We start from the raw sequence: 27,043 nt of genomic DNA on the forward strand, positions 1-27,043 counted from the left end.
TCCTTTCTCAGGCCTGCTCAACTTAGGCCCCCACAGCTGTGTTTGAAGGACAACTCCAATAATCCTCAGCTACAGTGGCAAATAGCCAGGGATGATGGAAACTGCTGTAGGCCAACATCTGCAGGGGGCCGATGTTGAGCAGCCCAGTGAGCTGGGACCCACCCCCCCCATCAGCTGTTAGGCGAGTGGGCGGAGTTTGCACAGGAAACAGGCTTAGCCCCTTGAGGTTGCTTCTTTCTCCCCCTTTCCCCCCCACAAAATGTAAGGTAAGGAGGTTATCTGGGGCGGGGCGGGGGGAGGAAGGAACTGGAAAAGGGAGGCATATTGAAAAGTAAAACTGGAAGTAAAGGAAGCAGGCTGCTGCAGGTATGTGTTATGCATGTGGCCTTCCCCCCACTGTCCTGTGTGCCCCCACCCCCGCTGCCCACCCTCTGTTTTTTCAATGCAGATCTAACCCAAACTTCTTTGCTAAGACTCTTATAGTACCTAGAAGAATGAGAAATTAGCACTTTTATTGTTTGTAGCCTTTGAATGGCTGAGCTCTCTCTCTCTCTCTCTCTGGCTCCTGTACTGAATTTATTTTGCCAGAGTTCTTCTCCCTGCAACAACCTGAACAGGGCATGGGGGATGGGAACACTTTTATGGTTATTTCTTTCCCTTGGTTCTTTTGTGCCTTTCTTTCCCTTGGTTCTTTTTTGCCAAAAAGGAGATGCTGCTGCTGGCAAGGTCTTGTTGCTTTGTCTCCAGAGTCCAGCCTGACTCAGCATGGAGAGTTCCTCTGCTGCTTACTCATCACCTGGACCTTCCTGTGGGTGTAATTAATACTGCTGGAGGTGAAAAAAGCTCCTGCAAGTCATTGACTGTGGTGTGGCCAACTTGGGACCCTTTTGCCATTGCTGGTGGACTATTGCTCCCATCATTCCCGGCTGTTGTGGCTCAGGATGATGGGAATGATAGTCCAGCACCAGCTAGACTAGAGAGTCCCAGGTTGGCTATCCTTGCTCTGGGGAATAGTTGGGGTGAGCACATGGTAGATAGGGATCTGCTTGTAGGTTTCTGGGTGATGCATGATTTTGACTCCCACCTTTCTTCTTAACGTTATTTTGGTTTAACGAACTTGATGACCCTCCACTCCACTCCCTCGTGGGCTTCTGCAACAGCAAGCAGAACAGCTTACAAATAAACATCCACCATGAAGTGTAAAATAGTTGCAGGGGGGCATTTTATTCCTTTTGCTATATAAACTATTTTGAGAAGTTTGGGGTTGAAAAGTGGTTTAACTTGAATATGTTATAAATAATAACAATGCTGGCATTATTCAATAGCATATAATTCAATAACATCCACCTCATTGATGCTCAGGCTCTTGATTACCACTGCATACATCTCCCGCCCACCCGAAATGTTGGCAACCCTAGATGCGCCCCATCTCTGCAAGTGAACTGGGGGGCATCCACTTCAAATTAACATTCTTTCATCAAATCATGGACTTTGACCAAACTATAGAGACCAGTGGCCCCTCTATTTTTTTTCATCTCTGTGTGGAATGAGTTTTGTTCTGCGCAGCAGTATCAAGGCAATGTGTGCGCATGTGCATTCAGAGTGGGGCCTTCCTGATTCAACCTGAGCGGGTTCTAAAATGAACTGAGCGGACATCCAAAAACTTGTGAGCGTGCGCACGCCTTAGGGGGAACAGTGACAGAGACTCATTCACAGCAGTCAGACAGCAAACTCACACCACCATTAACCTACATGTGTGCACTTCTTAACATATTGTTTCAAGGCCTTTTAAAAAAACCCTGCTATTTAGGGCAATGGCAGCCTTTATGCCAGATGGAATTTATATATTATTTATACATAAATATTCGCAGCAGTAGTAGTAGATAAAATTTGAAGCAGTTTCCAAAGGTGATTACCACAAAAGAGCATGTGAAGCCGGAACAAAGCATGGGGAAGGGGAAAGAGGGTGCCAACAGCCAATCACTCTAAACTGTGATCAAATTAAAGTACTTTTGCCACTGTGAAAGAGGAAGCCGCTTCACGCAGTCAACACCCCGCCACAAAACAGGAACAGAAAACAGTTGCTTTGGGTAGCTCCTTGTCTGCTAACATGGTTTGCATGACTTCAGATGGCTTGAGTCAGTGACATTTCTATTTCCTTCCCTCAGGCCTTCTTCAGCCACCAGATAAGGACAAAAAAAGAAACCAAGGGCGGACAGCTCAGAATAGAGGAGTGGATAGTAGGCCTAGTCACAATGTTATGTCCAACACTTGTTGAATCTGTGTACGATCTACATAGCTCAACAAATTATGTTGAACACAGGCCCAGCAGTACACTTCCTGCCTGTATTCTGTATTTCAGGGAGCCTGTATCCAGGTTCATTTTGTAAATGAATTCAAGCCTCTTTGGATGCACTGTTCCCTCTAAGGCGTGTGCACGTGTGTGCAGTCACAAGTTTTTGGATGTCCGCTCCGTTCATTTTAGATCCCGCTCAGGTTGAATCAGGAAGGCCCCACTCTGAATGCAGGTGCGTGCACACTGCCTTGGTACTGCCACCCAAAACAAAACTCATTCCACACAGAGATGAAAACAATTAGAGGGACCACTGTTTGGACGTCATCCAAAAGATGTTCCACACAAAAGATGCTCTGACCTCTAAAACTGGGTCGGAAGTCCGACCCCAGACTGGTCAGTCATGCCTCTCAGCACCCCTCTCACAGTTAGAGCAGTGTCCATCTGAAAAGACAAACACTGTATCTGTGATGGCGGGCACTTCCATGATCGAGAGACACAGGCACCCTAACCGTGCGCAAGGCGCTGAGAGGCATAACTGAAGGGGATGGGGCAGGACTTCTGACCCCATTTTAGACACTCTGCTTGTATGGAGTGGCTTTTGGAGAGCATCCAAAGAGGACTAGGCATTCACACAAAAACATGTCAGTGTGTACAGACATCTGAATGCAGGTACAACAGAATATCTGAATATAACCCTCCGTCTGACCTCAGATGTGCAGGGGGCGTGGTGGCATCTACAAACAGGGCCACGCAGCCTCATCTGCAAGTAAATAGTCAAGTAAAGCCAGCACCACAGCTGTCAGAGCACCGGAAATGCGTTCCTGGACAGGTTGGGAGCCCAGCGCCGGCTGAAGCGGCTCAAAAACAGGGGCTGCGTGGCTCTTGCAAACGGGGCCTCCCTACACCACTGATGTAAAAGATCACAAAAGGTGGAGGGACAGGTCAAGATGTGACAAAAAGGGACAGTTAGGATGTGCTAGGGAAGGGTCTAGTCACCAAGAGAGGTGTAGGCATTAAGGCGCTTTAAGGGGAGGAGCTTTGCTGGCAGGAGGGAGTCTTGAAGAGCAGATGGAAATTGCCAGACAAGCAAAGAAAAGGAAGCTCTTCCAGGCCAAGGTGGTGAAGATGGCTGAAGGCACAGAAACAAGATTGGAACCAGAGAAAAGAGGTTTACGGGGTAGAGGGACAGGGAAAAAAGCAGGATGTTTCTTCTTCCTCCCTCAATGCATGAGATCCAAATTGAAATGGGAGCCTCCTCCTTTAAGGAGCTGTGTGCCATTGTTAGGGGAGGCATGAGCTCCTCCTTTGCCTCTCCAGCCCAGTGAAGGGATGGGGAAATGCAGGGCTCAGAGCTAGGGTCAAGAGAAGAGTTCTGTCTTGTAGTTCAAGGGTTCCCAACCTTGGGTCTCTGGATGCTGTACAACCGCTCCCATCATCTTCAGACACCTTGGCCATTGTGTGTGTGTGTGGGGGGGGTGGGAGTCGTAGTCCAACCACATCTGGGAACTGAAGGTTGGGAACCAGTGAGTGTTCCCTCTAACAGGGATTCCCAGATGTTGTTGAGCACAACTCCCATAATCCCCAAGCAAAGGCTATTGCAGCTGGGGATGCTGGGAGTTGTAGTCAACAACATCTGGGAATCCCTGTTTGAGGGAACACTATTGGGAATCCCTGTTCCAGGCTATGAAGCATCACCAGCACCACTACTCCTTCCTCAAACCAAGAGAAGTAACCAGGAGTCCTGATTTCCAGCTACACAGATCCCGCTTGCTAACAACCATCCCTCCTCTCACCCCAAGACATCAGCAGAACAGGAGTGAGGAGCTTCCTCCCGGCACCCCAACTTCCTTCTCAGCCCTAGAAATGCTTCGGCTTCCCTGGAGCACATGAAGACTTGCAACAGCGACCACATCAGCTCCTACCTTCTTGATATTGTACATGCGCACAAGGACCCCCTTGCCCCTCTCATTGAGGATGGTCAGCTTCTCCGCAAACTTGTGCTCATACACAGAGGGCAGAGACATCTTCCCGCGAAACAGGCAGGGCCCCCTTGCTCTTCACCGAAAGCAAGACACCCCCCCCACCTCCACGGAAAATTCAAACAGGCAAGAGACCCAGGCACCACACCACGCAGCAGCCGCACCCAGCAAAGCAATGAGCGGCTGCACAGTTTCTATGCTGCTGCTTTCTTATTGGGCCTCGGGCTGCCTACCAGCTTCTCTCCAGCACTTCCCCTTGAAAGTGGCGAATGCCGCTTCCCTTCTGGGGCTGATACTTCCTGTGGCTGGGCTGCTTAGCAAACACAGCAGCTCCATCTTGAAGCAAAACTTCTACAGATCACATTAGCTTTCGCCTGTTGCAGCGAGCTCTCTTCCCACAGATAGTTACTCTTGACACTTCTGCCTTTTCTGCCGGTAGGTTCCTGTTCTGGCTCAAAGATGTCTGATAGGCAGAAATTCTACAGGCAATGCTGCATTTCCAGACAAAGGGGAGTTGCCTGTTGAATTTCTGTCTGCCACATAGCTGTTAAATGTATAACAGTCCTACCCTGTTATGGGAGGTAACAGTCCTACCTGCATGAAAAAGTATAGCAACACTATACCATTATATCAAAAATTCCTCCATTTAACATGAGAGTTAAGGTGCTCCCAATTTTCGTGCATACTTTTAAAAGTGTGGAAATTACAAGTTAAGGTGGTCACTTTACTGTCTGGGCCATGTATTGCAAGGAATAAAGGCTTCATACATAGTTTCATTTATTATGCTGGCTTTATTAATTAGGTTTCATGCACCTACTTTGCTTTAGTCTTTCAGCTTTGACATTGGGCTGGGAAGGGATGCATGGATCTAGGCATAAATTCAACCAATGCGTCTTCCTTAATCACTTGCTAGAAATGCGATGAACTTCTGGCTGATGCATCTTTATAAGGCACAGTCTTTTCCCAAAATGCCACCTACTATAGTGAACATCCAGGCAGAAATCCAATAGGTGCAGCAGTCACCCATCACTCCTCCAGCAAACATTTATCCACCAGCCTGAGGGCAATGTTGCTCATATGTTGCTCAGCTCAACATAAGTATCAGAAGTTGTTTATCCCAGCTGAACTGTGAAGCAGTTGAGGCTGAGACAAAGTGATTGGCCCAACAGCTGCCAGTGAATGTTACAGCTAAACAGGAATTTGAACCCTGGCCTCTGGAGTCCAAGACTGCAATTCCCTGCACACTTACCTGGAAGCCAGCTCCACTGAACTCCATGGAAATTATTTCTGAATAAGTATGCATAGGATCGGGCCACTAGTCCAATAGTGAAGCATACCCCATTATCTTTCAGCAATAAACACCAACACACACATGATCATATTAAGTTGATGTAGCATTGTAGCTGAAAACCTACAGCTGCGGCAAAAACCACAAAGACTGACTCTTGTAGCACTGATCTTAAACCACCACAGCTGCAATCCTAAATTTACGTACAAGGCTGTAAGCCCCATTGAACACAATGGGTCTTACTTCTGAGGAGACATACATAGGCTTGTACTGTAACAGATTTATTATGATATATGCTTTTGGGCCCACCATCAGATGCATGAAGTGCTATCCGCAATTGGCAGGGTATATATTATACACATATACGGGTATTCAGAAATTAATCGTAAACAGTGGGAACATAAAATGGCAATGAAATGCAAGAGTACAGCTTTATTTATTTTATTTGTTTGTTGTTTCTCTGTGTAAACCTCCCTGAAGGGCAGTATAGAAATCAAATAAATAAAAATTATTATTATTATTTTTACAGCTTACTAATGAGTACTATAAGGAGGACCAATCAACCATATTCAAGCATTATGTTGTATGTGTGAACAGATGACTGTACACATGCATATGTCTTTGTATGAATTACTGTATAAGAATTCATTTTGAAAATGAAACCTGCGTAAAAGCCCCTTCAAATGCAGGATACAAATAAGAAGTATACTGCTGTACATGCATTGAACATAATGTTTGCATAGATGTACATGCATACACTGTACCTAGATTGTATGTGCATTGAAAATAACATGTGAAAAGGGCTTCAGAGAAGATTACTTTTTCCTTCAGTTGCCAATGGCATCCTAATAAACCAGATATCACCCTTTCTTAGGACTATGAGCATTTTCCTCACTATTAAAGTCACACTACTTTGGCAATTGTTACCACAACAATTATCCAACAAAAATTATCTTCCAAGTTCCACTTTAATCTACCTAAAAAGCTGAAGACCAGGGCTGGGGCGAAACGGGACTACCTGTTCACTAGGGTTTTTAAAGAAACAAAACAACACAGTACAATACAGAGTAGGCATGTGCTACAGTGGTGTAGATAATAAGGATGCTAATTTTCCAACAGTAAAACACAAACATGCTATTTGTTACCAGTGATGTCATAATAAGCACTAGCATCATCCAGTCCATAATAAGCTCTAGTAACATTCAGATGTCATAATAAGGACTAGCATCACATGCAGGTATGTAAGTGGTCTCTGAATAAAGTGGGGTGGGTACTAACCTTTTCTTTCCCCCAGCAATCTAGCCAGGTCTGTGACTGATCTAGATGGTCTCTCTGAATCAAGGGAGTTGGGTTATTCTTACTTTTTTCCAATGTTCCAGCTTGGTCTGTGAGTGGCCCAGAAGCCCTCTGAATGCATGGCATGGGGTTTGTGTAACTTTTTCTGCTGTGCAAAAATCTATTTCATTATCTACGATAAGGTGCTTTAAACGCTATGTCACTGGTGGAAAAGCAGGAAACCTGTGTTGCGGGTTTTCAGTTGGCAGACAGAGTCACATGTTATTTTTGACAGTTCTTAAAATAGTTGCTAGAAGTTGTTTAATGAGCCATATTGCGTTTGATTCATTGGCATGATGCGAGCAAGAATTTGGTCTAAGTTTAGGAATCCATCATCAGGTGTGTGTGTGTGGAAAAAGTGGACTTGTTTTCTGTTACTCCTGAGGGCAGGACTAGAACCAATGGGTTAAAATTACCAGGAGGAAGCAAACCCCTGCCATCCTATAAGGTGATTAGGTCCAGGGTCTAAAATTACCTAGCTGCACCCCTGATAGCAAATACATTCCATATGGTACTCCAGATTGCAGTGGAAACACTAGCTGGGCATAGGGTGGGGGCAGAAATTACAGCTATTAAATATGTGATTTGTTACTAAAGAAATGCAGTTTCCCTGCAACAAATATGCTAGCCTTTTGGATCCCTCACAAAGAGCAATGGTTGCCCAACTACTAGACAATAAACTGAATGTTTGGGAAGGTCCCAAGCTGATGTATTCAAGAGAACCATCTACAGAGTTTCCTTTCCCCTGGCAGTTTGTACATTAAAAGAGCTATATTTAGGCAGAATTAATCTGTATGTTGTTTATAGCCTCTTCTCAACCTCCTCCTATGTCTTTAATTATCAGAGAACTTCCTTGTGATGATTTCACAAAGTGTTCAAAGAGCCAGCATGCCATTGGCTAAGCATACAGGTGAACTGTTGGTTGGGGAAGTTGGAACCTGAATCAGTTTAAATTCAGCATCTTTGGAATCTAACCTCTTCATATTATTTAACCCTTAGCTAAGGACTTGAACATCTTAATTGGAGTAACAGAAAACTTGTTTCAGATACCTGTAAGTAGACTAAATAAATACTTAAAAAATAAATAAATAACTGAGGTAGGAGTTCCCATTTATTATCAGCTAATGGGGGTATCGTCTAAGGGGAGATATATCCTAGTCTAACGAGTGGTTAGTGTTTGTGCACTCTCTCTCTCTCTATAGACAGACCCATACCAGGACTTTTGTTCTATTTGTAGTGATCTCTTCAGGGACAGTGATGAAGCTTGAAATGAGCTTAATTGAAACAGTTGTCACAAAGCTATATTTTCCTTTGGCTGATACTAGAATTGCTATTGACTGTGGTGGGCATTGTGTGCCATTATTTGGTGCAGAGTTCTTCCAGTGGCAAAAGGAGGCAGGTGAGGTGGCAGAAGGTGTCTTGGTGTCCCACCAGCAGAGGGGTGGCTCTTCATAAGACCCTTGCTTCAGGCAGCAGGCTAATAAGGTGTTAGCAGGGTGGTAGGCCGTCTCGCTGCTGTCTTGCACGCCTTGCAAATCTTGCCAGAAACATGAGGAAGGAAGAGATGGCTGCTGGCAACCTTTCTTACTCTCCATTCCTGCACCACTTTCAAAGTTTGCAAAAGTCAGCTCTGAAATGGGCTGGTCCCCCACTATTGCCAAGGGGCAAGGCAGCATTGGGCAGGGTTTTGCCTCACCACTTGCAATATCTTGGGCTGCCCCTGCCCACGAGTGCTCCGCTTATATCAGTAGCCTGAAGTGACTGTCTCTCCTTAAGGAAGGGCCACCCCTAGTGGTGGTGAAGATGGTAACATAAAGGCTCTAAACCAGGCCTGCTCAACGTAGGCACCCCCACCCCAGCTGTCTTTGGGTGGAGGTAAAGTGTGCCATCAAGCCGGGCGGCCACAGAGCCCTGTGGTTTTCTTTGGTAGGAGGGGTTTACCATTGCCTCCTCCCCGTGCAGTCTGAGATGATGCCTTTCAGCATCTTCCTATATCGCTGCTATAGAGATATAGTACCAACGGGGCTTCGAACCAGCAACCTTCTGCTTGTTAGTCAAGCATTTCACAGTGGCTAATAGCCAGGGGTTATGGACGTTGTAGGCCAACATCTGCAGAAGGATTGAAGTTGAGCTACCCTGCTCTAAACTATCTTATTTCCTCCACCTTTTGCAAAGATAATTAAACTGGTGCAACCTTTTAGAGGGGTTGGGGGAAAGGAACTGAGGAGAGAGGGAAATGGGCTTTGTTATGCCCAGAGGAACAGTGAGTGATGTAGGTAATTAATCTCCTCCAGAGTAGGAACTTGAGGTTGTTTGAATAAAGAGGAATGTTTCCTTTTGTTCACCTACACAGTGATTTTTTATCTACTGATCTCCTCCTCTATCCATATCTCCCCCCACACTTTGTGCTGAGGCATCTCGTGGTTGCCATGGTCTGCTTGTAGGGAAGTACAGTGAAAACGGTGTCTTTGTTGAGGTGGGCAGAAAGAAATAACTACTCTGAAGCCCCAACCCACTTAAAAGTCTCTCTTGGAAATATTAGCTCAAAGGTTTGGCAGCTATACCTGGTGACCGCAAAACTCTCAATGGAACAGACTCTATTCTGAACTAGCTACAGCTGCCATTTGTATTTGCAGTTTAAACTTCAAGGCTCTTATCACACTTTAAGTTTTTATCTCATAGCTCTTCATCTGTCTTAGTTTATAGCAATATGGTTTTAGTATGCTATAATCACTGTCTTCACAGCCTTCATAAGCACTGACTGTTTTTAAACTATAATTGTATAGTTGTAATCTTTTGCTTCTGATGACAGTTTTATGTTTGCCTTATGCTGGTCAAAGACCATAATAAAGATATTTACTACAAGGCTATTTAAACAATTGTGTGTTTAGTCCATTAAATGGAGTTAAGCGAATGCTTACTCCCTTAACGTTGTTTAACAGCCCAGCTTCACAGCTGGGTTCCAAGTGTTTCCTGGGGGTGGGTCCCATGGGCAGCCAAGCCTGAGCTTAGCTGCCCTAGCCTGGTCTTGGCTGCTTGTGAGAACAGCCTCACAAAATTCGGAGTTGCTTCTAACAAATTTTTAGTTTGGTTTTAGCTTGTCATTAAAATCAGATTCTATATCGTAGTACTGGGGAATGATGTTAAGTTGGCTAAACTTGTAAAAGGAATTCTGTGAGAGCAGGCAATTCAAATACAAATTAGCTAACAGTTTCCCAGGTACATTGGTAAAAGCTTTATTGATAAAATCATTTACAGGGAAAATCAAGCCTTGCTGGGGAAGAACTGGTATGACTTCTACCCTGCCAACTTTTTGGAGTGTCAACAAGTCCATGGGTTAGGGGCAGGGTGGATTTGATTTAAATCAAACTGATTTAAATCACGATTTAAATCACGATTTAAATCACTAGCAGGGTGGATAAAAATCAAAAAAATCTGATTTAAATCAAATAAATCCGATTTAAATCAAATAAATCGGATTTTTTTGATTTTTATCCACCCTGCTAGTGATTTAAATCGTGATTTAAATCAGTTTGATTTAAATCAAATCCACCCTGGTTGGGGGTGATCTATTGTAACTTATACTTGGACTTCCAAAAAGTGACACAGTCCCTCACCAAAGGCTCTTCAATAAATGCAGCCATTGTGGGGATAATCTTTTGGGTTAGAACCTTTTGGGTTAAAGAAAAGAGAGTGTTGCATAGGAGCAGATTGTTAGATACTGGAAATGGAAGAAGATAAACTGTGGGATTTTCTCAAGAATCTGTATTTGGGGCTGTGATGCTTTGCATGTTTTAGTACTGTTGAATTTATTTATTGTGTGTGTCAATAGTGTGTTGAAATATCTGTAAAGGTGTCAGCATAAATCCATGCAGGAGGCTGATTGGCAGCAGCGTTAGTGAGATCCCAAAGGAAAGACAGAGAAACTCTGATTGGAATGCAGGAGAAAAGACAGTTGTGAGAGTGGGAGAAACAGTTAGAAATCAGTTGATCAGACAGTTAAGAGGGGGAAGAGGATGAGCTAGAGGCTTGGAGGAAAAAAAGGTGTACTGTTCAAGAAATACTTCTCCTCGGAAGAGAGAAATTAGGCTTAAGTAGAGGTAGGGGTAAGCCTATTGTCTATAAGAGAGCCACTGCTTGTGTGAAGGTCCAAGAGTCCTCAGAAAGGAGGCAGATCGGAAACAAAATATGCAAGCGAGGCACCCCAACCCCAAGGTGGAGAAAGAAAACAAGGAAAGGACTGCAACTGTTGGTTATATTAAAAAAGAGTAACACTCCTGTACCTTGTAAATTCAGAGTTTTAACACCCTGAAGCCAATAAGTTGGCTTATACTGAAACCTCATAACCACCACACTTTTAAGAACTTGTGCTAAACCAATAAAACTTCTTGTGTTGCAATTATTGAGGAATAAGAACATTTTACTTCCCCTCCTACATCACACCAGAAGAGGTACACCATGCTATTGCACAAGTAAGAGGGGGAATAAGGTGATGGTTGGTCTTGGAACCTGCCAAAACAGTGGTTGTGCAGATATACCTTGGGGAAACCCTAACAGGGACTGATACTATTTAACTTCACGAATGATCTGGCATGATGCTTTTGTACCAGTAGTAAGTTTCCCACTGGTACTTCAGCTACCGCTGGGTGGTATACGGAGCAGTAGAATTAACAGTGTTAAAGCTGGAAAGGCCTTCTGAGGCCTTCTGGTGCAACCTGCTGCACAGTGCATTCCTGGACAGATGGCTGTCCATCCTCCGTTTGAAAATCCCCTAGTAAAGGAGAGCTTATCACCATGCAAGGCAGACTATTTCACAATTGAATAGCTCCAACGGGGAATCTTTCTAACGTCTAGCCTGAATCTGCTTCCTTGTAACTTCAAGCTATCTAACCCTCAAGAGCAGCAACTGTGATAGCCCTTAAGATTTGTCACGATGGCTATAGTTTCTCCCCTTTGTCTTTCTCCAAGCTAAGTGTACCTAGCTCCTTGAAGCATTTCTCATAGGACTTGGTTTCTAGAGCCTTCACCATCTCACTTTCCCTCCCCTGAACTTACTGCATTTGTTTATCAGTGTTTCTTAAAATGTGGTGCCCCAAACTGGACACACATTTCCAAGCGAAGTCTGACTAGTACAGAATAGTGGAACAGTTACTTCTAGTGATATGAATACTGTAGCCTCATTCACATGTTATGTTCATCACTCATACAACAAGTGTACAGTGTTCACAGCTACAGACCTGTACACAGGTACAGTTACTCACACATGCTGAATGCAGGTACATAGGAACATAGGAAGCTGCCTTATTCTGAGTCAGACCATATCTATCTAGCTCAATATTGTCCTCACAGATTGGCAGCAGCTTCTCCAAGGTTGCAGGCAGGAATCCCTCTCAGCCCTAACTTGGAGATGCCAGGGAGGGAACTTGGAACCTTCTGCTCTTCCCAGAGTGGATCCATCCCCTGAGGGGAATATCTTACAGTGCTCACACTTCTAGTCTCCCATTCATATGCAACCAGGGCAGACCCTGCTTAGCTATAGGAACAAGTCATGCTTGCTACCACAAGACCAGATCTCCTCTCCCCATGCATTTGAGGGACCTATACTCAGATTCACTTTTAAAATTAATACAGGTACAGTCATTCACACAAACATGTACATGTGTACAGGTATCTGTATACTTGTAAAATATATTTGAATAGTGCTTTTATCTCTGTTAATGCAGATTAAGATTGCATTAGCTTTTTCAGTAGCTGCATCACACTACTGGCTCATGTTCAGCTTGTGGTCCACTAAGGCCTGTAATGGCCACTAGCCCCAGTTGCTTTAAAAGGGGTTGGATATCCTCCATGAGTTTATCCAACTCCCTTTTAAAACAATTGGAGCTAGTACTTATATTGTGGCAACAATTCTGATAAACTAATTGCATTATGGAGAGAAGTGTATTATTCTGGCCAACCTGAATCTACTGCCAGTTTCATTGGATAACTTTCCCCTCCCCATCCCCCCGAATTCTAGTATAATGGAAGCAGGAGCGTAGCAAGGTTGGAATGGGCTCAGACAAGACTTTAAAATGGGCCCCTCGCTGATATACACACACAAACGCACTTCACAATATATAGTGCGCTCACACTCACATCCCCATTATGAATACCATGAATATCTAGTTCACATTGACTCTAGTTTACAGGGGCGGATCCAGCAGGAAATTACAGGGGGGTACAACAAGAATCCCCCCCCATATAAATATTGGGGCTAGGATTTTCTCTCTCTTGCAAATGCACTATGCCAGCGGGTGTCAAACTAAAATTTGGTGGTGGGCCAGATTAGATTCTGACGCACCTCTGGTGAGCCACACATAGCCTTACACCCACCTCACACCACCTATCTTCCTCCTCCTCTCTGCTCTTTCTCTCATTCCTTTTCTCCCCCCCCCCTTAAATTAGCTGAATTCGTTACTTTTTACACTAAAATACACCCAGGGAAAGATTGATTTTTTTATTTTTTATTTTTAGAAGAAATTTGTAACATACCTGCTAATACTAGCTTTGCATGAAAAATCCTATCACTCTTCGTCCCTCCCTTACAAAGGTGTTGCTAGGTACTTAAAAGAATAGATCCAGGGCTTGGGCCCACAGCCTTCCCACATTTTGATAATGAAACCCTTTCATGCTCTTTTTAAAGGTGTTCAACACTCTCCTCCCCACTAGCTTGCTTCACAGCTAAAAATGAATCTCCTTTTTCTCCTGCATCAGATTTCTCCTGTATCCTACGCACACAGCTGAGAACCAGTGTGGTGTAGTGATTAGAGTGTCAAAACTAGGATTGGGGGACTTGTGTCCCCGTTCAGTCATGAAACTCATTGTGGGGACTTTAGCTGAGACTCTCTCTCTCTCCCCTCCAAACCTGCCTCACAGGATTGTTGTGAGGATAAAAGTGGGGAGGAAGAACATGTACACTACTCGGTTCATGGGGGTAGGGGGAGAGCAAGTAACATGGTAGTTTGACCAAGGGGAACAAATCCAAACACAAACAAACAGCAAAGGGTTGATTTTTACAAAATGTCTTCTTACTTTCGTTCTTGGAGGGAGAACAAGAAGCCAACAGCCAGCTTGCTTCCTGGGCTCTGCAGTTCCATACAAATTCCAAACAAGACTCCAAGAGGGCTAGGAGAAAAGTTAACCCTTTCTTGACTCTCTGCTGCCGCCGAAGCGCCGATCTCCAAGAGACTCGATATTAATTGAGGTTGCAAAACGGGCAGGTGGGGAGTCATGTGACGTGCCTCTGGGGGGCCATTGAAGCAGTAGGGCCCCGAGCAACTGTCTCCCCTTGTCTAATGCTAGTGACGCCCCTGAATGGGAGAGGGAGTTTATCCTTCCTGCATGATACATGACTTTAAAAAAAAACCCTCTACCTTCCCCAAGCAAGGCATCCCCAGATGTTGCAGGGAAGGTGCTTCAAATAGTTTATACTTTCCCCAGCAATATATCATTTTTGAAATGTAGTGACCAGAACACTACACAGCATTCTACTGTGGTTGCACCAGGGCCCATTAAAGGGGAGCAGGGTGCAGGGGCTACATCGTACTCGGGCCCAGGGTCCAAATGGGGGCCCAGGAGCCAAAGTATTAACTGTAACCTATTACACCTTATTGCAACAGTTCATCGCTTATCTATAGAACTTTTGTGGCCTAATACCTCCATGTGTGTGAGGGATGTGCATGAACTGGTCCGGAGGCCATGATAGAGGCCTCCGAACCTCTTCGAACGTGGCCCAGTCTGGCGGTCCAGTGCCAGCGGGGGAGGGTTTCTTTAAGTGCGGTGGGGTTGCACTTACCCCTCCTGCCGCTTTTCCCCCACAGGTGCTCTGTTTTTTAGAAACTATTTTGGAGCGGCAGCTTTCCTCCCTGCCTTCCCTGCCCCCGTTGTTAGCCGGAAATACCAGAAGTAACAAGCGCGCGTATGCCCACTGCCGCGCACATCGCACGTTGCATGTGCATGTTGCTGTGCACACGCAATGTGTGACGTGCACGGCATGCACATGGTGGTGAGCACACACACGCTTGGTCCTCCTGGTATTTCTGGCTAACAACGGGGGGCAGGGGAGGCAGGGAGGAATGCTGCTGGCCCAAAATAGTTTCCAAAAAATGGAGCTCTGGCAGGGGAGAAGTGGCAGGAGGGGTAAGTGCAACCCCCCACCCTTAAAGGAAGACCCCCACCGGCGCTGGACTGCGCCTAAGCAGTTCCATGCACATCCCTCCTGTGTGTGGCTGCCTTCTGCACTTCCCTGCCTGCAGCTTGCCTGCCCAGCAATGTTTACATAGAGTGGGTGCCGGTAGCAGGCTCCTATTTAAAAGGCTGAAAAGCATCCCTCCCTTCATTTAGATATTAATGAGGCAGCAGCCAATGAAAAGGCCTGCCTTTGTTTTCATAAGGTGGGCAGAGCTTGAAATGACTTGATAGGAAGCATCATGTGGATTTACTACCCTATCTGCCAATCAGAGTGGCAGGCTGCCTTTTGAGAGAGGCAAGACAAAAAGAGCAGGAATTGCCATTTTGTTTAGCACTGCGGTGCTTGTAGGAACAATTCCTCCTGCATTGTGTGAGGAATGGACTTGAAAATAAGATGTTCAATTCAGCAAAGAAACAAAATCCATTGTTAATATAGGACTGGACAACATTTGAGTGGTGGCGAGTATATTTGTTGTACCCTTGAAAGTTGTCTCCTAGTTTGCCATGAATGAATGTGCTTCAACTTGTTTGTATTTGAGAGTTTTTCTTATGTTCAGAAACCAAGCTACCCCTTAAGGCAGTTGCTGTGTTTGCAATGTGTTCCTAAAGTAAATATCAATTGCATGAACCCTTTTCAAAAGCTCCTTCTATCCCTATGAATAAATATGCCAGCTTCTCATAGTCTGCATGTTGCTCCCCCCAACTTAAAAATTAATCTTTTCCATTTACTTAAAATGGTGAGTGGCTAGCTTTGCTTTGTAGCTTTTATAACTGCAAATACAGTACTTAACATTTAGCAACTGCTGGTCTTGAGGATTCCTACTTTTCCTAATTATTTGTAGTAAATCTTTCAATCTGTTAGCCCAAATTTGATAGGACTGGAGGAATGTTTTCCCCTTTTGAACTGCATATTGTTCTCTCCTGCCTCCTTAACAGTTCTGTTCTGTTTATTCAGACATCATTAAGGTCTTCTGTATTTGCATTAAAAAGAGACAACTCGCCTATTTTGTCTACCTCCCACAGTAGATCTCAAACTGATGGAAGCTTGTTAAAAAGAGAGAGAGAGAGTAATTTGGCTAGTGAATGAGAAGGGTTATGTGGTGGATTGTGCTGTGGTGATCATATTCCAAAAGTGAGTGGACCACACATCTTCTCTATATTTATATCGCTAAGACGTACCCAAGGCTAGTCCCATGTGTGGCAGCTCTCGCAAGAGTTTGGAGAGCTGCCAGATAGCCATGGGGCCAGAGAAAGAATATGGTGGCGGTGGTGGCCGACTTGCTGAAGAAAACAGCGGTGGGTGGATGGCTGAGTGGCCGCGACCAGTGGGCAGAGCAGCCAAGTGACCGCAACTGGTAGTTGGCTGGGCGGGGAACAGCAAGAAGGGTGGCTGCTGCGGAGGGTGGCAGCGGGGAACGAGGGGTGCAGATGCTCTGTGCTGGATCAGCTAGTTTTAAACTAGTTTGAAACAGCTTTCATCATTTTGGGCTTCCCCACCCTCCAAAAAACCCACAATGGGAGCTGCAATTTTGTGCAAATGCTGAGAAGCCTTTATTAGAACCCTTCATTCAAAGAACTGCAGCTCCCAGTGCCTGGGTGGTGAGGGACCATGGTGATTAAACAGGTTTGAATCTAGCTTAACATGTGTAGTGTAGACATGCCTTTAAGAGTTGGGGAAACTGCACCTGTGGAACATTAGTTTTTATCAGTGACCTTCGAACTGGCATTCCTCTTCTTTTTGGAACAGTGCTCCTCCCCCATGTTGTGCAAATAATGTATTTGTGTGTTTTGTCCTTAGACTTTTATTTTATTGCAGGAGCTGGTTGTTATTGTGAAAGGCATGTTGCTAGTATACAATATGTTGGAAATAAACATACCTAATAAGGTCATTTGTGAAATATTTCTGATTAAGAATTATTTAAGCTCACAATCTAAAAAAGAAACATAAGTCAGACACAAGCAACAGCCATTGCAGGGATGCTATGGTGAGAATAGATAGTGCCAGTTGCTCTCCCTCTGCTAAATAAAGAGAATCATCACTTTTAAAATGTGCTTTTTTTGCTCACTTAGAAACAAGATATGACTAAAGGTCATATATTTACCCAAATGTGATTAAGTCTGCAATCCTATGCACTTACCTGGGACATTGGGACTTGTTTCTGAATAAACATATATAGGGTTCCGCTGTGATTATGTTTTACGTCAGCTTGATAACAAGACATATTGCTTAATAGATCAACATGTTTTGGGAGGGAAACTATTTACTTTGGTGACTCATGTACATGATGTACTTGATGACATCACTGGAAATCTCTTTGTGATCATCTGTATAATTAATTCCTGTAGAGGGGTTGCGTGAGGATGTGGCAAGCTCTGCCCACACTGCAGCTGTGACCAATGGTGGGCCCAGAGGGGACGACACATGCAAGAGTGGGAGGGAGGAGCGCACAGCAGGAGGCGGTTGAGACAGCGGGAGGACGACAGCCGGAGGAGGACGGGTGGTGGGAGAAGCCCCGCCGCCACGAGGAGGAAGATGGCGAAGTGAAGGTTAGCAGAAGCGCTGCCCTGAGAAGGAGGGCAAGAGGACGATGGGTGGCAGGAGGAGGACAGGTGGCAGGCGAAACCCCACTGCCCCACGGGGGAGGATGACGAGGCAGAGGAAGGCAGCGGCGCTGCCCTGAGGAGGGCGAAAGGATGACGGGCGGTGGGAGGAAGATGGGCAGCGGGCGAAGCCTCGCCAACCTGAAGAGGAGGACAGCAAGGAGGAGGGAGGTGGTGGCGGCGGCAGGACGCCCTGGCCCTGGCCCCCCGGGGTGAGATGGCAGCGGCAGCAGCATGGCGGGAGGATGGCTGGGCCCAACTGGAGGCACAGATGTTCTGCACCCGGGTCCACTAGTACTTAATTAAATGCTGCCATGGGAATTGGTTCTAAAATGTAATTATTATTATTTTAAAAGTAAACAAACAAATAACAGAACACTGGAGACCTGGAATTAAAATATAAATGCAGCTTTCTTTAGGCCAGAGATGGTCAAATGATGATGAGTGGTCCACATTACTCACATCAATGATGATGAGTGGCGTCATTGGTAGCAGCCCTGACTTGTCCCCTTAGCTAAGCAGGGTCCGCCCTGCTTGCATCTGAATGGGAGACTTGATGTGTGAGCAATGTAAGATACTCCCCTCAGGGGATGGAGCCACTCTGAGAAGAGCAGAAGGTTCTAAGTTCCCTCCCTGGCAGCATCTCCAAGATAGAGAGAGATTCCTGCTTGCACCCTTGGAAGAGCATCTGCCAGTCAGTGTAGACATTTCTGAGCTAGATGGACCTATGGTCTGATTCAGAATATGGCAGCTTCCTATGGCCCACATCACTCATCTATTATATTAATTCTCCTGGGTATGCCTTGGAATGTGCATCCCAGAGCCCAGCTGATTGGCTGGGCGGTAGATGCACCTGATTGGCTGAGGCGCACCCAGGAGGATTGGTTGCCACCGTGCGACCCGGCCTTAGAGGCCAGAGGTGGCGGGCCCGGCCGCGGAGGCAAGGCCCAGGAGGGGGGAAAGAAAGTGAGGGGGGAGAAGTGGCAGTGGGGAGGAGAGGTGGCTGGGCCCAGAGGCAGGGACTGGGGCAGAAGGCGGGGGAGAGGTAACCGCTGGTCCCAAAGAGCGCACAGATGCTCTGTGTGGGGTTGGTTAGTTCAGTTAAATAGGGGTGGGGTGATTGCAAGGATACTCTCTGGTTGCTTGGTAGGGATGGGCCCGGACCGGTCCGGAGGCCATTGAAAAAGCCTCCAGACTGGTCCAGACCTGGGCGGTTTGGTTTGGGTGGGTAGCTTTAAGAGCAGCGGGAGGGTTTACTTACCCCTCCCGCCGCTTTCCCGCTCTGGCGCCGTAATTCTAGGAGTAATTGGGGCGGCAGGATACCTCCCTGCCGCCCCTTCCCCGCTGTTGCTGGAAAAAACTCCCAGGAGTCCTTTGCGCGCACGCGCACGTCACAGAGACGTGAAGCGCACACACAATGTCTCTGTGACGTGTGCGCGCAAAGGACTCCTGGGAGTTTTTTCCAGCAACAGCAGGGAAGGGGCGTCAGGGAGGTATCCTGCCGCCCCAATTACTCCTAGAATTACGGCGCCAGAGCGGGAAAGCGGCGGGAGGGGTAAGTAAACCCTTCTGCCACTCTTAAAGCTACCCCCCACCCAAGTGCCGGACCGCAGTTGGCGGTTCCGTGCACACCCCTATTGCTTGGGTGTCTGTGAGATCCTCCATGATATCCCCGCTTCAAATATCCTCCCGGTGAATTTGAATAGCATCAGTGAATAAATAGTCTTGTGGCTGTCTGCTTTCAAGGCAAGGTCAAGCTACATTTTGTTTGGCCCTTATGTGCTTGTTCATTGTTTGCTAAATAGTAGCTATGGCAGGGAGGTGATAAAGATCAGTACCAAAGTCTCCTGCACCCATGCCTCATCATGGTCCCGACTGGAATTGGTCCCTGTGGCTAATGTTTGTGTGCCAGAGGAGAACTCTTGTTGGTGCTAATGAGTGCTTCCTGTTTGGGCAAAATAGAACTTCACTTAGAAGCCCTAAGTGAAATGGTGCCTAAGCTAATAAAAGGCCAAGCTCTCTGTGCTCCTAGAGTTGTTAACTAAAACACTCTGGCAGGGCCTGGAGATTGAACCTGGTGCAACCTGCAGTACAGCTCTCTGGTAGAGGGAACAAGCCAATAAAAAGAGTGATATCGAAAATGCTTTTTTCACCCAATGTGTTTTTTTCAAAAAGTAAATACTAAGCCTATCTACTTTTTTTTTTTAACTTTTTACTCGTAATTATGTCTTCTGATGCTTTGATGTGCATTGCAATATAAAAGGATGTTTCAATGTGAATTCTTCCTCATCTGTATTGTAGCATAAACAAAGATGTTCAAATCAAATGTGCTTTCTTCTCTCTGATCCTCTTTTATTTATATTTATCATGGAGGGAGTATAGGAGCATAAGGCCTCAAATGCAGAAAATCAACAGAGTGCTCCATTCCACCCCCTCTCATCTTCCATACCCTTTTTGGGTATTTGGGAAAAATTTCCATTTCCCTTTTCCATTTCTCTGGTAAAAGATCTAAGAACTGCTAGTCTGGCTGGTCCTTAAATAAAACACACACCTTCAAGCATACTTGGGATGCGAAGGGAGATGAAGGAAAGTAATAGTTACCTATCCAAGTGAGATGCACTGAAGCCAGGTGTTCAACAGAGCAAAAATGGGGTGTGATGTGTGGAATAATTAATAATAATAATTCAGTTTCTATACCGCCCTTCCAAAAATGGCTCAGGGTGGTTTACACAGAGAAATAATAAATAAATAAGATGGCTCCCTGTCCCCAAAGGGCTCACAATCTAAAAGAAACATAAGACAGACACCAGCAGCAGTCACTGGAGGCACTGTGCTGGGGGTGGATAGGGCCAGTCACTCTCTACTAAAAAGAATAACCACATTAAAAACTGCCTAATATCTTCAAATCCAGCAGCCACCATGTGGTAAACCAAAAAAGCAGAAAGGGCGGGGGGAACAGATCAATTTTGCTAGAGCTCTTTCTTTTCGGAACTTTTAAATACTCTTGTAGTAACTATTTTCCTCAAAGTGTACTGTGGGGGTGGGGAGAGTTCTTTCTTACAAGTTTGTACTCTAACAATTTTAGCTTCTGCTTGTTGGTATCTTCTTGTGCTGATTGGGAAAACATATATATTTTTAGCCTACTTTCCAGTAGCCTTATGAGATCACCCAGCTCTGTCTGTGTGTCCGTGTCTCACCACCCTATCAACTTTGCAATGCCTGGATCAATATGAACCAAATTGGGTACAGTTGTAGAGACACATCCTCGGCATAGTTTGTGGTGATGTCATCGACCCCAATTCAAGATAGCGGACATGTGAACATTTGAAGTGCAAGGGAACTGATCTGGACCAAACTTGCTACAATTGTAGGGACACAGATGGACACCTCAAACACATAGTTTATGATGTCATCCACCCCAATTCAAGATGGCAGACGCATGAACGTTTGAGGTGCAAGTAGACTAACTTGTGAACTGCTAACCAATCAAATTTAGTCCAGTTGTAGGAATAGTGAAAGGAAAGTAGGCAGATTAGTTCTTACTAAAGGTAAAGTGTGCCATCAAGTCAATTTCAACTCCTGGCGCCCACAGAGCCCTGTGGTTTTCTTTGGAAGAATACAGGAGGGGTTTGTCATCGTTTCCTCCCGTGCAATATGAGGTGATGCCTTTCAGCATCTTCCTGTATCTCTGCTGCCGGATATAGTACCAATGGGGATTTGAACCGGCAACCTTCTGCTTGTTAGTCAAGCATTTCCCTGTTGCACCACTAAAAGCTCTCACTGTCTCAGGCACATACAAGAGGGTGGGGGAAAACACATACACACAGAGGCTTTCAAGTGGGGGTGAGATTTCTCTAACACGTACATAGAGTTCATAAATGTAGGAAAGAGAAAAACACACAGTGGGGCCATTCACACGATTAGCAAAAATTGGGCTAGGAGAGCCTAGCCCGATTTTTGCTATACGTGAGAACCACCGGGCTCGGCTACGAGCCCGGTGGTTCCAGAGCGGGTAACCGGCTCAGGAACCCCTGGTAAAAAACCAGGTTTGTGGAGCGAGTGCTCCGCAAACCTGGTTTTTAGAATCGTGAGTATCCGCGGCACAGCTTCGTGCCATGCCTACTCACAAGTAGACCCCTGGCCGGGAGGCTTTAAAACAGCCTCCCGGCTCGAGGTTCTCCCCAGTATGCACTTGCGCAGGGCATACTGGGGCTTGTGGGGGCCGCGCGGCTCTCGAGCTCCCGCTGGCTCTGTCACGGAGCTGGCAGTTGTGTGGGCGGCCGATCCAGCCGCCCAGGGCTCCCTCCCCGCTCACCCTACAGAACTGGGTCTCACGGATCCGTGAGACCCGGCTCATTGGGTTCTAAGGGGAAGAAATCACACAGAGAAAAACAAACAGATGAGAGAGAGAGAGAGAGCCCCTTTCCTCTCGTTTCCTTTCCCAGCAGACAGCTTCTACCTCCTAGCACAGCAACTGCATTCAGATGCCTAGCAGGGGAGGAGCACAAAACATTCCCTCTGGGAGGAGGACCAATCAGGCAGCTGCGGCTGCTGGGAGAAGGCAGGGCTGGTTCTTAACCCTGTTCTTTCTCGGCTGCTGCCGGACATCAGCACTCAGCAGTTGGCAGCCAAGAAGAAAAGTGCGAGGCAGGCAAATTATGGCGGCTTGGCTAGGGCTCCAGATACCCCCTCCCACAAGAAAATAGTTGGAGGGGGTTAAAAATAGTCTAAACTCTGGTTCACAAGTCCCAAGATGGCAACCCGACACATGTATTAGAGGTCTGAGCCAGTGCTGCCTCCCTGTGCATTCCCTCTGCTCTTCCCAATTGCTGCAGGGATGAGTTCCAAGCTGCAGGTTGAGCAGTGACAGAAAGGATCGCCTTACTTGCCACCCAACCCATAAAATCCATCCCCGCAGCAATGGGGGAGGATGGCAGGCAAGTGAGGTGGCATCTGGGGCAATAGGGGATGGGATGGGCAGCCCTGCAGGTGCTGCCCCTTGGCACACTCATGCCTGAGGCAGTCACCTCATCTCGTGGGTGAGCCACTCTTGTGCTTAATTCTGGGAAGCTCACAGCTTCCTTTTCACCTTGAAGGATGATCCTAGGTGCGCAGTATATTGCCATTCTTCCCAACGGTGTTCCTTTATTCCTAGGCAGGCTTCATGGATCCAGAACGGCTTGTCCAGTGCCCCTACGATAAAAATCACCAAATCAGAGCTTCCCGGTTCCCTTATCATTTGGTGAAGTGCAGGCAGGTAAGAAGGAAAATGTATGATGGGTCAGGAAAATGGGGGCTCTTGAGAAGAAGTTGCCGATGACCTGGACTGACGGGTAGTGATTCTCTGAGGGTTTGGGTGAGGGGTTTGAAGATGTCAGAGCTTGAAGCTGGGGCTTTCTGCATACAGAGAAGATGCTCTCTCACAGAGCTATGGCCCCTTCCTCCTCCAGTAGGATGTCCTGCTCCAATGGAACCACCGTAGTTTTCCCAGAGGAGATCTTACTAACCCTATACTCCTCACAGATGCCTACTGAGGAACAAGAGTACAGCTTCCTGTCCTGAACTGTTTCCCCAAATGATGAACACGCCATCCTCTTCTTCCCCAGTATCCTTAAATGATGGTTAGTTGGGGTAAGGCTGTACTGTTCACTGTAATGTCTGTTTTTCCCCCTCCTAGAACAACCAGAAGATAGCAAGAGCATTAGCAACATGTCCATACAATGCTCGTCATAGAGTTCCCAAACAAGAACTCAGCTTACACATTGCCACTTGTGAGAATAAAGTTTCTCCAGAGGTGAATGTGGGTAAGAGGACTATTTTACCTTCTCTAAATACTAGCTATGTTTCTGTAATCAAGTCAGGATTAGAATGATTTCAAAAATCATTTTAAAAGTCAGTGATTCAACATTGGATAAGGAATGTGGTGCTTTTAAGGTGCTTTATCTGCAGCAAAACTCTTGATGCTTCCTCTGGAGAAATATAGATAGGGAGCAGCATACTGGTTAGAAAGCTGGGACAAAAGAGGAGTAATGGATTAACACTAAGCAGGGAGAGAATAACTCCTTTTTAAAGTGTGACTCTAGTTGAGCTGTGTTGGCTTCTACTGAAGTGTGTGACATCACAAAATATAGTTGTGAATTCTTATCCTAAGCTGGTAATTGAGGTCAATAAGTGAAATAACAGAGTTGTATAGAATAAAATGGAGGTGGACCTAGGTCTTATGGGGTGGGGGGACAGGAAAGTGACCCAAGATGTGTGTGACAAGAGGACAGTCTAATCAAAGCTGGTCTCTGATCTAGAGCAAGGCACCTGTATTCTCTGTGCTGGGGGTGGGGTGGATCTATACCAAGAACATCCATTCTCTGCTGCTCTGGGTCCAAGGGCGTCTCACGTGTGGGTTATTTTGACCCACATGACTCCAAGGCAGGACTATGCTAATTATCTTAGCTTCTAAGTTCGGGAGGAGCAAGCCCCTCCTCAGTTCTTTTTAGTCCTGCAAAGGCTGCAGGCAGATCACTCTCAGCAGTCAGGCGCTTTCAGTTTCGTTTTCTCTGTTGCTGTGTTTGTTTTCCTTTTCTTTCTCCCTCTTATCTGTCCCTGCTGCTAATCCTAATGATTCCTCTCTCTGCTCCCTTTGTTCTCCTTCTCTGTCCATGCTAATCCTAATGATTTTATGCAAAGTCTCCCCAGAGTACTACAAGTGCTGAAGGAATCTGAAACTAGCTGGCCTGCCTGCTCCTCCTCTGCCACCAGTGACACCGCCCTGAGCTGTGTTTGCTTGCGAGCTTTTACTCCGGAGGTCTCTGGAGCACATGGACTCTGCTGATCAGCTGTGCGGGGGGCATCCCGCAGCAGGAGGAGGCACAGCCAATGGGCAGCAAGCGGTCCGAGCAGCACCTCCAATACTGCTCTCCCCTGACCCCACTTGCCGTCCAGAATTTGATTCTGAGTACCTGCAACCCCCACTTGCCCAGGCGGCCATGCAGGGTGCGCAGAAGGCTGGGCATATTCCTCCGCTGCCAGCAATGGTGGCCTCGGGCTCTACGGCCCATAAGAAAGCACCAACAACGGAATCTGGGGCGACGGCTGAGAATGTGCATTACCCGCAATCCCCGCTCGCTTGGGCGGCCAAACCAGGGTGCGCAGAAGGCCGGGCAGACTCCTCCTCTGCTGGCAATGGCGGCCTCGGGTTCTAAGGCCCAAAGATGGCACCAGCAGCCAGATCACGGGCAGCTATGGAGGGCGTGTGACCAGGAATCCAGCCTCGACGGCACCAGAGGAACTGGTGAGCTCGGCCCATGCTGGGTCTTTTTTTCCCCTTTCCCCCCAATAGTCTGATCTCCCAACTGTGGGTTCCATAGGGTCATCTAGTCTGACCCCAAATACCCTTGTAGCCCAGGCCTTATTTGATATTCCTGGGGATATGCCACCTACCTGGGGTGTGTGGATTGAGGATTATTGGCAAAATTTCTGAGAGATATGATGCCTTAAAAATATATTTCAAACAAACAAGGAGATGTGGACCAGGCGGGCCTCTCCTTCCTCTCACAGTGTGGCTTTCAGATTTAGTCGGAGGGAACTCAGTGTTCACTCCTCTGGGATTTATTTTATTTTATTAGTTATGTTTAACACTTGTGTTCAGCTCTTCTTCCGAGGAGCTCGGAGCGGTGTACGTGGTGGTGGTTGTCCTCGCAACAACCCTGTGAGGTAGGGTTGCTATGTCTGATCATGGGTCCCCAAAACCCCAGGGTTACCCCTCATAGTGGTATGGGGAACTTGGCCATTGCAACCCCACAAGGCCGCCCCCCTCCAACGGCCTTCTAGCTCCATTGGGGATCCCCACTCAACAACTGAACCAATGGGCCAAGAGGACCTAGACCACGGGATAGGTCTGAGGGCGAATGGCCTGATGCCCAAGCACCGGTCTCACCTTAGGCTCCCCAGAGACTTCCAGGCAGCAGTTCTGGCTCCACTAATGGCTCAAAACTGTACATGCCTTGGGCCCAGCTCCGCAGCCTCTCAGGAGGCCCTACCAGCGGCTTACCAGTGCACTCGTCTTCCCAGGTTCTCGGCAGTGGAGCATAGCCCTTCCACCCCCTAAACAGTTCATGGAAGCGGCCAAATCTGAACAGTCTCTGCCCACACCCCTCAAGAGGGCTACTGAGGTGGCTAATAGGCTTTACTGCTCAACAAGAGGGCAGCGAAATATTTGCTACGCCCCCTACAGGTGCACCAGTGGTACAATTAATTCTGGTTTGGTACTGACCAGAGACGGGGAATCGGTCCTTAAGGACCCCGCAGACAAACGTATGGAGGGGCCTCTAAAACACACTCGTGAGTCAACAGCCCTATCTATGAGAGCCTCAGAGGCAGGCTCTGTAGTGGGCACGGGCCCCTCTAGTCTGGCGAGACGATTTAATTCAAGACCGCCCCTCAGATCTGATCAGGTTGACCCAAACCCTGTTAAAACTGCACAAGGCACAAGCATTCATTTGGATGCTAACCTGTATGGACTGCGTGTTGCATCCAAAGTGGCTACGGCCTTGGTGGGTGGCCGGCCGGCGCAAGCTGTGGCTTAAATTCTGGCAAGTAGCTGCTGCATCCAGGACAATCCTGGCCTCTGTTCCATTCATCAGCAAGGAGCTATGTGGGAACGCAGCCCTTAACAAAATACTAACAGAGTCAAAAGATAAAAGAAAGCCATGCCCTCTTCTGCTAAGAGACAGGGCCGCTTTCAAGGAAGGCAGTCATTTCAGCCCTTTGCTCCCTTCAGTCCCCCTTTGAGGCAGAGGCAAGGGGTCAAGATCCCAATGTCCCTACTAGGGCAGAGATAGGGCATCCAGACAGCTGTCTGGGAGTAGGGTCTCCTTCACAGCCCAGTCCAAGCAATCCAGGCAGCAAGTGTGATGGGGCGGGTGTGGTGCCCCTAGGTGGTCGCCTCTCCTCTCATGGGTGTGCTTGGGAGGCCACCACATCAGACGTTTGGGTATGATCCACCTTGAAAGAGGGCCACCCTAGAGAGTTGGCCAGCCAGCTGCCTCACAGAGTCTACAAAAGAAAAGAAAAAGGATATGGCTCAATACTGGTGGTGCTGGACATAAAACATAGAGATCGCTTCGTGTGCAAGTGCACCTTCTGCATGGAATCACTAAAATCCATCACAGAAGCCCTACATCATCACATGAAGAGCCAGCGTGGTCTAGTGGTTAGAGTGTTGGACTAGGACCGGGGAGACCCGAGTTCAGATCCCCATTCAGCCATGATACTTGCTGGGTGACTCTGGGCCAGTCACTTCTCTCTCAGCCTAACCTACTT

The 27,043-nt window shown here is 46.8% G+C and overlaps 2 protein-coding genes across 19 annotated transcripts in view; one reads left to right on the forward strand and one right to left on the reverse strand.

The window, feature by feature from the left end:
* NCKAP1L (NCK associated protein 1 like) overlaps nt 1–14,063 on the reverse strand; it is a 102,392-nt gene extending 88,329 nt beyond the window's left edge. Inside the window, exon 1 of one of the 4 annotated variants that reach the window (XM_053291310.1) lies at nt 13,970–14,063. Coding sequence is in view for 1 of the 4 variants with exons in the window: in XM_053291304.1 (XP_053147279.1) it covers nt 4,219–4,320 (102 nt within the window). In the remaining 3 variants the exon portion in view is untranslated. Of the gene's footprint in view, nt 1–4,218; nt 4,430–5,524; nt 5,544–6,841; nt 6,861–13,969 lie in introns of those variants that run through there. The other 3 variants (XM_053291313.1, XM_053291305.1, XM_053291304.1) reach the window with 3 other exon arrangements.
* The window catches only part of GTSF1 (gametocyte specific factor 1), a 35,600-nt gene continuing 8,768 nt past the window's right edge, over nt 212–27,043 (forward strand). For 5 of the 15 annotated variants that reach the window (XR_008315306.1, XM_053291320.1, XM_053291315.1 and 2 more), the window contains exons 1-4: nt 7,803–7,950; nt 17,474–17,674; nt 22,884–22,985; nt 23,406–23,532. Coding sequence is in view for 13 of the 15 variants with exons in the window: in XM_053291320.1 (XP_053147295.1) it covers nt 17,525–17,674; nt 22,884–22,985; nt 23,406–23,532 (379 nt within the window). In the remaining 2 variants the exon portion in view is untranslated. Of the gene's footprint in view, nt 267–6,727; nt 6,801–7,801; nt 7,951–10,867; nt 10,999–16,150; nt 16,260–17,473; nt 17,675–22,883; nt 22,986–23,405; nt 23,533–27,043 lie in introns of those variants that run through there. The other 10 variants (XR_008315304.1, XM_053291322.1, XM_053291324.1 and 7 more) reach the window with 7 other exon arrangements.

This window comes from Hemicordylus capensis, chromosome 2 (assembly GCF_027244095.1).
Source record: "Hemicordylus capensis ecotype Gifberg chromosome 2, rHemCap1.1.pri, whole genome shotgun sequence".
In the NCBI taxonomy this organism is placed as follows: Eukaryota; Metazoa; Chordata; class Lepidosauria; order Squamata; family Cordylidae; genus Hemicordylus; species Hemicordylus capensis.